Source organism: Formica exsecta, unplaced genomic scaffold (assembly GCF_003651465.1).
Source record: "Formica exsecta isolate Colony F162 unplaced genomic scaffold, ASM365146v1 scaffold395, whole genome shotgun sequence".
Taxonomy (NCBI): Eukaryota; Metazoa; Arthropoda; class Insecta; order Hymenoptera; family Formicidae; genus Formica; species Formica exsecta.
The window spans coordinates 49,936-64,889 of NW_021851188.1; the positions used below are offsets into that span (position 1 = coordinate 49,936).

Below are 14,954 nucleotides of genomic sequence, written 5' to 3' on the forward strand. Positions count from 1 at the left end.
ACACAAAATATTTTAACTTTTTTCCAGACGATTGGTACAATTCCCAATAGTACCACTGATGTTTGTACTGCTCACACAGAACTTCAGCAAATTATGCCAAAACTCAAGACTGCGATGTCAAAAATGGATCTTGAAGAATGCAAACATTATATAACATGTATAATATCTGAAAAATTTGCTGAGAAAGCATTACAAGATAAACTGGAAGAATTAAAAATAGAAAAAGAATTAGACTCAGCAATGAAATCATTAAGTTGTCTTGACAGTCAAGCTTTTATAAAAATTATAGAAAATCAGAAAAGTTTGGAAGGAAAAATTGAAGAAATCAAACATTTGAAAGAATCCATTGCTTTGCTTGAAGAAAAGCTGCAATGTGTACGTATCTATAAAGAATTATATTTACTAAAAATATTTTAGGTAATTGAATTCACACAGAATAAAGCTATAAATAATTTTGCTTTTACATTTTATAGGCTCTCACTCCCATTCAACTACCCGAAATATCGAAATCGTCGTCCAGTCTAAGCCACCAGAAATTCGTGCAAAATATAAAGCAATATAATGATTTATTACAAGAGTTAACTGAATGTTACGTACGACAAATAGAACGTTTTGCTACCATAGAAAAAAGTTTAAAAGAGATTACAGATATACTTATGCTACTTGATGATGACAACTTGAAAATGCAGTTTTATCAATACAGAGAAAAATTATGTCATTGCTGCAAACAGTTAGCCGATGAACAGGTGAAAATTATCTCAGATAGGCAGACTCTGATTAAATCGCAAAAGCAGTTTCAGAATATATTCTCAGATTATAATTCCATTTTATATGAATTAGAAATAACGATCTATGAAAATGCGAAATTGAATGTTCTAAAGAATAAAAGCGCTCGTGAAAACATGCAGAAGTTGGAGGAATTAGAACAAATTAAGCACGATAAGCAATTCTTTGAAGAGGAAAAAAGAATTTTAAATCAAGAGAAGGATAATTTGGAAGAAGAAAAAAAATTACTTGAAAGCCAGAAAAAGAGCTTAGATATGGAACGCGTATTGTTATGCGACGAAAAAAAACTTGTGATGCAAGAAAAAGTCAATCTGAATGAAGAGAAAACGTCACTCGATTATCAAAGTCAATTATATGAAAATTGCGAGAAAGCTCTGCAAAAAGAGAAAAAGCTGTTGCAAGTTTACTGCGAAGAGCTGCTGGACAAGGCAAATATCCTGGAACAGAAAGCTGAGAAGAAGAATATTGAATTTAAAGAAGTAATGGAACAACTTGCACAAAAAGTAAGTAAACTTTTTATTTTGAACTGATTTGTGTAAAGAATAATGCAATTAAAATAAAATATAAAACCTATACATGATGAAAAAAATATGTATATAATTTTATTGTTCTGATGCTATTTCCTTCTTTTCTAGACGGAAGAGATTAATCTGTTAAGATCACAATTAGCACTCTACGAAGAAGACTTCCAATGTGAGAAAAATCTTAAGGAATCCTTGCTAGAAGAGAAAAGTAAATTGGAGAGGGAATTGCAGAAACAAATAGAATATAACAAACAAATACAAAATTTTACGGACGAGCAGACTACCAGCTCTAATAATGCAAATAAATCTAAACCAGTAAGTAGTTTGAATTTTATGTAATATCTTTATCTGACAATATAAATTGACTCGATTGTGTTTCCTACTCTTTATTATCACTAGGACAGTGACAAATGCAGTGGATATACGAAAGGCGGCAATGCCATTGCACAAGCAAAGCTGTCATTTTATCAGAAATATCGAAATATCGTTTTAATGAAGCAATGATTAATTAATATTTTTATCCAGATTTTAAAATTTTTTTTCTCAAATTGACTTTTCTCGTTTTATTTATATAGTAGACATCTAGATTAGTTTTACTTCTCTATTGTAATATTTTATTATAATTCTACAATTGTCATTCAAATATATAGCACTCATGTCGTGCAATTGGCATTGCTGATAGTTTTTTTAATATTGGGTTCTTCTTTTTATGTTTCTTCTTTCCTTTTAGATATTTATCTTTTGGGTATCTCATTAGTAATAATACTATGCTCTGGGTTAATATTTAGAAAACTTCTGTAGCTTATGATATTTATTGTTCAAAGTATTTAGGGGATCATATTTTACACATGATTTAATACAGGTTTTGAATATCTCTGTTAGTTTATAAATATTAATGTTCAGTAAGCATGCTTAAAAATTTAGCTTGTTTTAGCTTATTATATAAGTAGTATTCGAGTCTATTTATAGTTTAAAAAAATGATTCCTTGCTGTTTTAATGAATAACTGTTGAATATTAATTTTAATGAATATTATGTTGAACCATAAACAAACATAGGTAATAATCCAGGGTTAAGTTCAGCATTAGTGATTTTTCCAAATCTAGCTCAAGTCCAGTGCCTTGCAGTTGTTGATAAATTAAATATGTTTAAATATGCTAAATATATAACGCACATGCTAACAACAATTGGAAACATCCAGATTCCAATAGATGGTTATTAATTTTCTTATTTCGTTATATTTAATTATATTATTATTCTATTAATATTTGATCATATATTGTACAGTTATTTATTGCTTTTAAAATGCACAAAGCATACATTCCATAAATAAATAAAAGTTAAAATGGACCAACTAACGAGCAACGAAATGGGTGTGAATTAAACTAAAAAATTCATAAGTGATACATACATTACATGTTTATAAACAGAAAATCTATCAAAATTGTCACAACTCTATATATATACAATTTTTTTTTTTTTTTTAAGGATCGATTCAATTTGTTCCTTATGCGATGTAATATCGCATAATACGATACCGAACGTAACACTAGTTATGTTATGATTACAATAATATAACTAAATAAACTAGGGTAAAAACAATTGCGTTAGAATATGTAGACTAATATATTTTAACTTAATTACAGAATGGTGTTGTAACAACGTGTCCAAAATGCGCGAAGCCATATCAAGGCTTATCAGCTTTAATGGAGCATATTGAAAGATGCCTAGATTAATAATAACTGAAAAACATAAATTTGCACTAATTCACTTCTGTCGAACAGAGACGGGGTCTAATAGCATGGATAGTCGAAGAAACAAGAGACTTTTTTGAAGAAATTTCGGAACCGATTAATACTGAATGAACCAATTTCTTTCAACTGTTATTTATGGGAATGTATCTGTGTTGCGTTATATATATACTATTCATATACAGGGTGTCCGACAAGTAAGTGACCAAACGAAAGGTGGAGGTAGATTAGATCAAACTGAATCGAAAAGTCGTAAGAAAAAATGATTCAAGACTTTTCGACTCAGTTTGACCCAATCTACCTCCACCTTTCGTTTGGTCACTTACTTGTCGGACACCCTGTATATGAATAGTATATATATAACGCAACACAGATACATTCCCATAAATAACAGTTGAAAGAAATTGGTTCATTCAGTATTAATCGGTTCCGAAATTTCTTCGAGAAAGTCTCTTGTTTCTTCGACTATCCATGCTATTAGACCCCGTCTCTGTTCGACAGAAGTGAATTAGTGCAAATTTATGTTTTTCAGTTATTATTAATCTAGGCATCTTTCAATATGCTCCATTAAAGCTGATAAGCCTTGATATGGCTTCGCGCATTTTGGACACGTTGTTGAACAACAAGGATGAAATGATACCGTGAGCGTTGCGGGCGTTAAGTGGAACGCGCCCCTTGTAATGTTGCATTGTAGATGATTTTAAAACGAAATTAAGTATGTAGATTAACTAAGCGTGTAGATTTAATATTAATTAGAGCAGTGTTAAAACGCGTAGTATGCATTTTAAATTATGCGTTTTCAATGAAGGTTACACAACGTATATAATGTAGACTTAAAAAGTATAATACGTTTTTTAATATATTTTAATAATATGTATTAGTTTTTGTAGTTCGTAGTAAGAATAAGGTTTTAAAATGATAAGGTTTTAATATGACTATTGTTATATTTTTTCAATGTTTTTCTTTTTTTTTTTTTCATTTTTTATTTTTTCATTTATGTTACTGTAATCATTTTAGTTTATTTTAATACTTAATACAATACATTTGAAAATTATAGTGAAGTAAGATCTGCAAGTTTTTTTGATATAAAAAACAGTTATTACATTGAAAAAATAATTTTCAAATTTTATATTAGGACATGGTGCATATATGTGTGAATGCTACATTACATTATTGATAATTGTATATATCACACAATGTTTGCCCCACAACCGCTAGTTACCTCATGTAATAGTGTGAGTATATTAAATAATAAATATAGTTTTGGAAGAAACAAGAGTTTCCCAATGGAAATAAACCATTCTTATTAGTGAACAAAATATATGTAAAATAAATCGAATTATGTCGCGTAACTCTATGCTAAAGATAAATATGCCAGATAATTAATGGCGAAAACATCTATACTCAGATACATCTATAAATAATTGTTACAAGCGCCTATTTATATAAAACAACATATCCCTATTTGTTTCTACGCACGGCAGGAGAACGTGATAACAAAGACAAAATATGCGTCTTTCTCGAAGATTATTGTATATATTGTATGTCTGCTCGAAGTGAGGGGGAAAAAAATGATGCCTGACCTTGAGTGGAGAAACCGCGGTCAACGATTCTTCCCCATGCGAAGAAAGACGTATGTCTTTTTGTGCTACATCACTAGCGTGCCATTCCTTCGCTTTTTCGCAAATCAGTCGGAGGGGCACGCACGACGTCGACGACGACGACAGGCCTGCTCAAGGTGGGCCGGTCTGTTCATTCTTAAAAATTACAGCTTTACGATTGCCCGTTTGATGCCCTCGCGGGGATGCCCCCATGATTTCTGCAGATATGTGAAACACGAAAATCCAGATCTAGCTAGTAATAATAGGGATGACTGCGCAAAAAATGAATAAATTAAAGAGAAGGAAATTTTTATCAATTACTTTTACATTTAATCAGAAAAAAAATGAAAAATCCAGTTTTATTTATACTTTAAAAATTTTAATTTATAGTTTTGCGTAAGCTTGTATTGATCCATTTTTTTCGATAAATTGAGATTTTTGCTGAGCAGAAGAAAATACGGTCCTGAACCAGATGCCAATTACAGAGTTAATTAATGGTCAGTCCGGGGAATCACCTCGACTTAATAGACCGATGCGTTAATGAATACATGTTAATGACCAGAAGCATACTCTTGTCTCAAAACATCTTCTAATTTACATTCCTTCGATGATGGAAAGGTGCAATGCGCGAGCGTTCATTAATTAAGGTGACGAGCGGAAATGCAGATAATATCATTTAATAGTGTAACATGCAAAAGAATCAATAATATCTCGAAGTTGTAAAATTTTCCCTGTGGAACCGGTTGATCAAGATTTCATTGAAAAATTCTTGAACTCGTATCTTTCTATATCCACTTACGAGAAAAAAAAAAAAATATCGACAAGGATTTATAAGATATAGAATTTTTAAATTTTTCCCCTGAAAAATCAGGGGAGCAGAGTAAAAGAAATTTCGCATTTCTATATATTTTCGGTTACAACAAGAGATCCATTTTAGTTTCGATATTAAAACAATTGAAAATATGAACAATTTTAGATTTTTCGAACAAAAATTATTATCTTATTATTATCTGTTATAGTAAATTTTTCTTTTTCTCTGTTGCGTTATAAAAAATTATGAAGCATTGATAGTAAATCTATTGTATCATCATTTATTTTGTCGTATAGGAAAAAATGTTCGAATACTTAATATGCGAATAATTTATTTTGATCTGCCGTAGAATGCGAATCTTTAAGTGTTCTCAAGTGCAAAACATATAGTGAAACAATTAATGCGATATGAGTATATAATCAAAGTATTTCCGAAATGTTTGTTATGCATATTGTGTACGATCCCTTGTTGTGCGGCAGGTATCGAAGGCGGATTTCTCATATAACTTTATGCATTCTGACAATTTTGCATATCAACTTCAAAATGCGATTGTGTCATTCATCTATCTCAATTTTATCTGAATTTTAAATTTAAACATAAACATACCCGATCGGATACGTCATCAACTGTAATAATATATATATATAACAAGAATATACAGTTTTAAAGCTTCATAAAAGTTGCATAATATTAACTTTGCGGTAATGCCGTTCTTAATTTAACGACCGAGATTTCATGAATCGTTCCTAAAAGGTATAAAATGACAATCTCAGAGAGAGAAAAACAAAAATTAACTTTCACTTACGAACATAAAACATCGTAAATTCTAGATCAAGGACAATTCTTTATCAGAGGTCACTACTATTGTTACAAAAAATTATATATTTCAAACTGTTATGAGCTGTATTTGTATTATTAAGTATAGTTGCTTTCAATTTTAATTTTATATCTTGAATTGTTAATTTTAATAAAAAACAATATTGTAAATACTTTTTTATAACCGTGTTGCATAGTATAGAGAGATATGTCACATATATTACTCGATAATAGCTTTTTTGCAAACGATTTAATTTGGTTCTAACATATTTACAGCGCATTTAGTATGATTTTATAAATATCAAAATTTGTTTACATAAGATTTTGCAAAAATGGCAATAGAAGAATAAAACAAGTAGAGTTGTGCAAATTAGAAACTTGCACATTGCTTAATGTGTGACGCCGCTAGATAATAATGACAATGATTAATCGCGCATCAAGAACTCGGCGTTTCTAATTCACGTCAGAAGAGATCGGTCATTTTTTGAGATCCTCGAATATTTTTTGCTCATAAGAACGCATAGAATTCCAAGAATGATCTTCATCCCATCAGTCATCATCATCCCCCTAACTTAAATGGCCGCCCAAAAACGCAATCTGGCGAAATACAATTCCAGTCCGGGAACACAAAAGTGCGTTTTCCCAGAATACCTTTTGCCAACGGGACAATACCGAGAAGTATTGTTAGATACGATTAGATAGATGTTAAACGTATGTAAATTACCTGTTTTCCTTGTGCAAATCGAGTACGCAGTACAAATATTAATTATTCGTTCATACTGTGAGTGATCTAAGAAAAAATCGCCTTAAAAAAACATGTAGTTATTCGCTCGCTAAGTCTCATAAAAATAGATTGCTCTTCTTTCTATCTTCCTAAATTACAAAGTGTTTCCTTTTATAACGGTATTTTGCATCGGCATAAATTAAGCGTGCGACGAAATAGCTTTGAGAGAGCTTTGTCTTCCCGAAAAAGGGATAAAATCAATGGGAACGCGTGGATTCGCTTCAACATTATCGGCGCGACGAAGCCTATGCGTATGCCCCCTTCGAATTTTATGAGGATCACGTCCTCGACACCTCACGCCGTGAAATCCCAGGATCCGAAATCGCATTCCCATTTGCGGTTCTTTCTGCCGCAACTTATGTACGTACACCTCTTCGTCGGTTCGTCTTTTTTCCTCGCTCGCTCCGGCGCGCGAACACTCGACCTGCGAAACCGCAGGTAGCCGATGACACACGTGTAAAGACGCACGTGTGGATGCGTGCGACTCGAAAACACGCACGGAACGATCGCGTATATAAGGCTCGCTCCACTCGAAATGGAATCAGTCCTCAATATGTTGCGACCTATGCATTTCGTAAGTGATCTTGATTCTATGCGCGAGATTTATTTCCATCGCGGATCTTTCAATTTCTGTCATGTCATCGCGCGTGTTTCGATGCGTATTTTCAAAGGCATGAAACGTCAATCGCGAGGAAAGAGTCCAATCAACTTGTCCGATTAAGATAATTCACGTCACGCGAGATCAATTACTCCAATTATCGCTGGGAATAAATTATCTCTGATATAATTGAATAGTCAAGATCAGAAAAATCGTGACAATGAAGACTATCGATAAATTAAATGATATTAAATTTAAGTTAAAGTGATGATAAATTAATATATCGAATTAAATAACAGACTGCGAAAAATGCTGCGATTGCTATCAAAATATATCAATTCATCGATAATGGAAATTCTTAAAATACAAATATTATAAATATATATAAACATATTACATTATTATAATTCAGAGAAGTCTAAATTTTATATTTATAAAGTTTGTTCAAATACATTACATCAAGCTAAATATTTTACTTATTCATTGCTAGGATTTACATCTAGGGCAACGATTGATCAAATCTTTAATTGATTAACGATTTTTCAAGTATATTCTCAAGAGATGAGTCCCGCAAAATTTTATTGTGCATGATATATATATATAAAATCACTCATGATATATACATATATATATATATAAAATATTACAAATCAACGAAGCTTTTCGTATTTTCGAATTCTAACTATATAGATTATGAATTTGTTCAGCTTAAACGAATTTAAAGTCACATTAAAAAGATTTTCTGGCTAAATTAGTTTATCGCAGAAAGATAATAATAAGAAATTAAATCTGATTTTATAGGTATTCCTTTTCGCGGTGTTCGCTTTCCTCGCGTTCACCGCCGCTGAGGAAAACAAGGAAATGCCGCCAATTGTTCAAAGTGAGATCGAACCACAGTCGGATGTGCCTGCCAATGATTTGGAAGCAGATGCCTCGTATTGGGGGTGAGTTTGATTATAAATCATTCTGTCCCATTAATCTCGATTTATCTTTGCACAAGAAATTTTTTCGTGAGTTTAATAATTAATTTGTGAAAATATATGAGATGAATTAAGAGATAGGTATATAATTATATATTTATCTTCCCAAAATGAACAATATTTTTATTAATTTTTTGATATTAAATTGCGCTTTAAACATACTGTGTGTACTGTAAATGTTGATCTCTTCGTAAGTCACCTTGAATCACACTTGAATAATACGCAATTTTTCCCGACCTAGTACTTAACTGATACTAAATTCAAAGACTAATAATATGTACGCGATCCTTTTTCAAGTATCTATTATTAAACCGCGAGAAGCATGTCTCAGGACAAACTTCATCTGATTGTGAGTTTCTTTATTGAATCGAGATTACAAATATGACGTCACGAATATTAAATTGCTCTCAAGATTTATCTATTGAACCGTGGCATATTAATCATATTTCAAGACTCATTTCAAATAAGATTCTCAACAAAACACACGACTAGATTAAATATCAAAGGTCCGAATTATTATATTTATTATTTTTATAAAGCGTGACTACCCTGAATTTGAGTTGAATCTTGCATGATAATTCTCAACAGAATACGAATTTTACATATTTGATATCTTTATAATATATAAAATCACGCACACATATTGTATGTATCCACAATACATGAGAAATTAATAATACATATTAAATAATAATCATGTATTCTATTGCGATCAAGACTTCCTCAACTGCGACTATTTTTATACGAAGTTATCTTTTTAAGTGCACTTTATATGCGAATTTTATTTACGCAGCATGACTTGTTTATAAAGACGATTGTATCGCGTAAAGAGACAAGAAATATTTAAAAGATATTATACATGCTATCTTCATTCGCATTCACGACTCTGCCTCTTGACTATGCAGGCTTCTCGTCCATCGTAATTTTGTCAACATACATACTCTAACTAGCTGCGTGCATAAATGACACATTCTGATGCGTAAATAGCACTAAAGCGAGTTACAACGATCAATTTGTAACCATTTTATATACGTGTCATGCATTTTTACAAGTAACATTTCCAATAAATGTCGAAACTTATCCTCGGCAAAAAGAGATTATAAACATATAGCTATTTAAAAAAAAAAATTTAATATCAAAATAAAAGCTTACAAATTTTTTAAAAGTACATATTTTATGTTAGTGTTAGTGTTTATATTATTGAAAAAAATCATACGATCGACATTTTTTAAATAATTTTACATGTTACATGTTTATTATAAGCATATAGTTATCTAAAATTCTCGGTGAAAAAAGATTATAAGCATATAGTTATCTAAAAAAGAAATTGTTAATATCAATCATGAAAGCTTACAAATTTTTTAAAAGTAAATATTTTAGTGTTAGTATTTATATTCTTGAGAAAAATCATATGATCGACATTTTCTAGATGATTTTACATGTTACATATTTATAAATGCCTCTGTTTTTAAATTTGGTTCCATGTAAAAAATTATCAGAGTTTCTTATACGTATATATCTTTCATACGTTTAATCGTTCACCTATAAATAATGTGTTTTTTTAATATGATACTTAGCAAAAGTAAAGTTTTTAATTCATAGGACATTTAAATCATAAAAAATTATTTAAATATAACACTTTATAATACATTTATCGTCTTAAAAATTACATAATAAATAATTCGCATAATAAAGAATTTTCAAACAATCAAATTGTTTTAATTAAACGATCTATAAACAATTCCAGGTATGGACGACCATGGAGATACGGTGGTTGGGGATATGGCAGAGGATATGGTTGGGGAGGCTGGAGAGGAGGATACTGGGGCGGCCGAGGATATTGGGGTGGAAGAGGTTGGGGAGGCGGCTGGGGATACTGGGGTTAATTTTGTCCCCCGCATTTTATCCGTGTGATATTTTATCACCATCAATGTATTCTTTTATCTTTTGCATTAATATCCGACTTCTTTAAAATATAATAGTTTTATTAGTTCTAAAAATGTTTTATTGAAGTCTCCATCGTATAAGTATTCCATTAAAATTTTTATAGTAAAAAATAAATGATATGTAAAAAAAAATGATAAGTAACAGATATTTTATCCCACCTAATCACACATATGTTTTTATATATATATAAAGCAAAAGATTCTGTTCTGCATATTTGATATATATATGATTAATTTTATTCACATGTAAATTATTTAAAATATTTTAGATAAAACCATTATTAGAAAAACATGGGAATTGGGAATAAAATAATCTTTGAAAATTTACAAATTTAAAGCAGAAGAATTTTTATGTTTAAATGGAAACTTATATATCTATTGCAAATAAGAATGCAGATATGCAGGTATTGGTGGAAGAAGAAAACGCAGAATGTAAAAAACTGTAATTATTATTAATCGTAATAATATGATTATTGACAATGACGCGACTATGTGCACATTAAAACACCTTATCTGTATCTTACAATATCAGCTTTCTTACACTATATACAATAACTAAATATCATATTACTCATTTGTTGCATTATAATAAAACTATCTATTTATATGTATATGTTCATATTTATATATTTATATATATATATTTATATTTTTCATATATATATATATATAATATTAACTTTATCGCGCGCGTTATTTGTTATTAGAGTTATCGTTATTTTCATATATATACATATGTATGTATATGTATACATATATGTATATATATATGTGTGCATGCATATAAGAAACGATTAAAAATTAACCAAATATTTATTTTTTATTTCTGTACAATATAGGCTCTTAAAACTCTGCTTATCACTGAAAAAATGTACAATGCGATGTATGCAAGGTATGAAGGTATATAAAATTCTTCGCTCGCGAAACGTTTAACCGGTTCGGCACGAGGGTCGATTCATTAATCAATCTTTGCGTTCGTGATTGATCAACGATCGAGTTACAATACGCTCCGATGAACCGCGCGGAAAAGTTTCGTTTGCGCGATCGATGAGAATTTTAAGAACGGCGGCGAGCGCGCAACATCGCCGACACATTAAACAATACTTTATTTGATTTGATTTTTCTTGCGCAGAATAACAAGAAAATAACGAGTTATGACAGTAAAGAATTGGGACGAAACGGTATCGCCAAGCTATATCTCTTCCTCTCTTTCTTTCGCTCTCACACATATACGACGCACTCTCTCATTTTCTCACTCTCGCTCTCTTTTACTCCCTTTACAAGAGAGAGATTGCGGCAAAAAACTATTTTACCTTTCTAGTCCAACGCGTGCATTTGTGTGTAAAATGTATGTTTATATGTGTCTGTCTAATTTGCATGTGTCGTTTTGCATGTGTATGTGTGTGCAAAATACATGGAAGATACTTATGTCTGATTACAAGGAGATTCGCCAGCTTGTTAATCTCTCAAATCGACAAACTTTCTTTGGTATATCTGCGTGATTTTTATTACTTATTAATGCACGTAATATATAAGAAAATCGAGAATGACACAAACGTCGCGAGAAACATTGCGAATAAATGAATTTTTCGTTCTGGTAAAATGCAATTTTTTTTCATTGTGTGTTTCTATTATTTTTATTTTTTAAGACACCTCCAAAAGTTCATCGATCGTAAGTAAACCGCGCTGCGACGCTTTTTCTCTGAGAAACGATTATCGTTGGAAGAGGCATCGAAAGTCTTTCGGCGCAATCTTGCACTATTTTATCTTTTTTTCTTTTTTTTTTAATTATTTTTTTAATGTGTTCGTCCAAAAAGAAAGTAACTTAAAACCATTTGGAAGATAAAATCCGTACGGTAACACAGCCGTTATATAAGCTTCATACCAATTACAGATTCCTGTATCTTATTCAATATACGAGTATATATACAGTTTCTTATCCTGCGTGTCGCGTTACAATTGTGGAGTGAAAAACAGTAAAAAATTATTATTCCACCTGAGAAAAAAATATTTAAAAATGTCGAGATTGTTATCTATATTTCTACTGTATCTGTATTTTAAATTCTTATTTTAATATCCATGTTTTCTCATTTTTATCGAAATAAAATTATTTCTTCCTTGTTATTCGAAAAGACACTGCTGACACGCAGTTCGCCAGGGTTTTTTACTCCACAATTGATAATGTGCGAGGACCGGGACGAAGGACCTTTTCTCCTACGGACGTCGTAATAATTGCACATTTCGCATGAATCAGCAATCGGTGAAATCTCCTATCAACGCGCATACAAAATGAATTGATGAAAACGTAAACAATGTCAATTTCGCGTGTTACAGGACATGTACCTCGATTGCACGCAATCAATCTAAAATTCAGCCGCCGCTAAATCCTTCTTCGATCGATCACGTCATACGTTCTCTGATTGTTCATCAATTTAAATCTCTTCCTTTGATACTTTTACGTACCACCAACTTAAAATACAATAACAAAAAACACACAGAAAAATAAATAAATACGATAACAAAGAGACACCAGCATCTCTCTTTCTCTAAAACCTTTATAAAGTATATTTAAAAGATTGTATTTATTTTTACTCTCTCTCTCTCTCTCTCTCGTATATATATATTGCGTCATGTTTGTGTATGTGTATGTATGTAGGATGTATCTTTGTAAAGTATAACTCGATATATGTTACTACAATTTTTCAAACCCCTTACACAATTGAGCAATAATTTATCTGAAAAACGTGCTTGCACAGTACAACAGAAATGATATTTTATCCCCGTCGAAAAATCTTCTTCTTTAAACATATTTCACTTCATCTCTTAAATATTTGCAATTAACGTAATATAAAATTAATAATTATTCAAAGTTGCTGGTACTAAAAAGTAGAGAGAAAAAGCACACGCACGCGAGCAATCCTGTCGGGAGTCTTCTTTCTCTCAAAGGGTGAAAATGATGATAATGAGATGCGTCGCTCCTCGGCCTCGCACGTAAAAAAAAGAAAAAAGAACGAAATACCTTCATCTAATATCTTTATCTCGTGATTCGTCGAATGTGCATGCGACGCGTATCAGAAAGGAAACCTCTCCTTTTTTTTTACATTCGCAAAATTCGCTCGCATTTCTTTTTCTTTTTTTTTTTTTTATATCGGTACAAAACATGGCACGCCGCTTCATCAACCATGAGTATTTTATACGCATAACTCTCATTGTCCTACGTGGTGAGATTAAAACGATACGAAACTTATAAATACAAAAAAAGTATTTAATAATAGTAGTATCATAGCGTGTGTATATATACATAAATATTAGAATGATAATAAACAGAGAGAAAAGATGAATTGAAAAATTGTCTAAAAATCGTTTTTGGGAAACTTTCGAAGGAGAATGCATGGTGAATAAATAGCGTCTTACATTTGATCGTCATAAATAAATATACATGCAATAGAGCTACAACGTGAAAAGGGATAAAATAGGTAATCGGTGACGATTAATAATGACGCATCGTGTCCTATAAAAAAAACTATGTAACAAATCGCGCTAGAAGCGCGTACATAATATAATGCGTAAAAAAATATAATAAAAAAATATCTTCGCATCTAACTTTGCAATTGTATGCGCAAATTGCACATCGTGAGGCGAAAACATAAAGAAAGAAAGAAAACAAAGGACACATGAACGCGATTTTCGAGAGCAATGATACATTTATATTTCTCTCTTTCTTTCCTTTTTTTTCCTCCTTCTCTTTTCGAGCGTGAATCACGTGAACGAGTATGCTCGTGTGTCAAAAAATCGTTCTGAAAATTAAAAAGAAAAAAAAAAGAAAAAAAAAAGAAAAATGTGTATCTCCCTTTTCTCTTTTGACGTTTCACGTCTGGCTGATATACGCTCCCCTCGCCACACGTTAATCGATATTTAGATCATCGATCGAAACATTGTATACTCTATAGTGTGTTGTGGATTTATTAAAATTCATTATAACTAGCATTGAAAAATCACGACCTAGGCGGTGATTTAAGAAATATGTTTTTTTGTACAGGATAATTTTATGTCACTGACACGATACCCTCATTAAGGTGTCGATTGTTGCGCTCGAACACGAGCCTCGTTCTCCTCAGGACATCAAGAATAAATACGTTTTATCGATCTTTTAGGACTTTTAAAGTCTACATCTTGTGGTCATCATATTGATGTGAGGTCGCGTCGACGAGCGTGAGAAAAATCTTTGAGCGTTGCACGTCGATCAACGCTTGGAAGGAATTATATCTGGGCGAAGAGAAATTGTTTCTCTATCATAACAGGGACGGGGAGTTTCCGGTGGTAAACAGTTTTAACTAATTAAATAATATATGGAAATT

General features: G+C 31.3%; 2 protein-coding genes across 5 annotated transcripts in view; both read left to right on the forward strand.

The window, feature by feature from the left end:
* LOC115239820 (NF-kappa-B essential modulator-like) overlaps positions 1–3,215 on the forward strand; it is a 6,261-nt gene extending 3,046 nt beyond the window's left edge. For 3 of the 4 annotated variants that reach the window (XM_029814588.1, XM_029814587.1, XM_029814589.1), the window contains 4 exons: positions 28–375; positions 474–1,289; positions 1,422–1,625; positions 1,710–2,001. In XM_029814588.1, coding sequence (XP_029670448.1) covers positions 28–375; positions 474–1,289; positions 1,422–1,625; positions 1,710–1,814 — 1,473 coding nt within the window. In that variant the 3' untranslated portion in view covers positions 1,815–2,001. Of the gene's footprint in view, positions 1–27; positions 376–473; positions 1,290–1,421; positions 1,626–1,709; positions 2,002–2,955 lie in introns of those variants that run through there. The other variant, XM_029814590.1, reaches the window with a different exon arrangement.
* Positions 3,216–7,498: 4,283 nt separating this feature from the next.
* Positions 7,499–10,728, forward strand: LOC115239794 (neuropeptide-like protein 32). The gene is made up of 3 exons (XM_029814521.1): positions 7,499–7,646; positions 8,472–8,614; positions 10,398–10,728. Exons 1-3 carry the CDS (start codon positions 7,608–7,610, stop codon positions 10,534–10,536), a joined length of 321 nt encoding a protein of 106 aa, XP_029670381.1. The 5' UTR covers positions 7,499–7,607; the 3' UTR covers positions 10,537–10,728.
* The last annotated feature ends 4,226 nt before the right edge of the window (positions 10,729–14,954 follow it).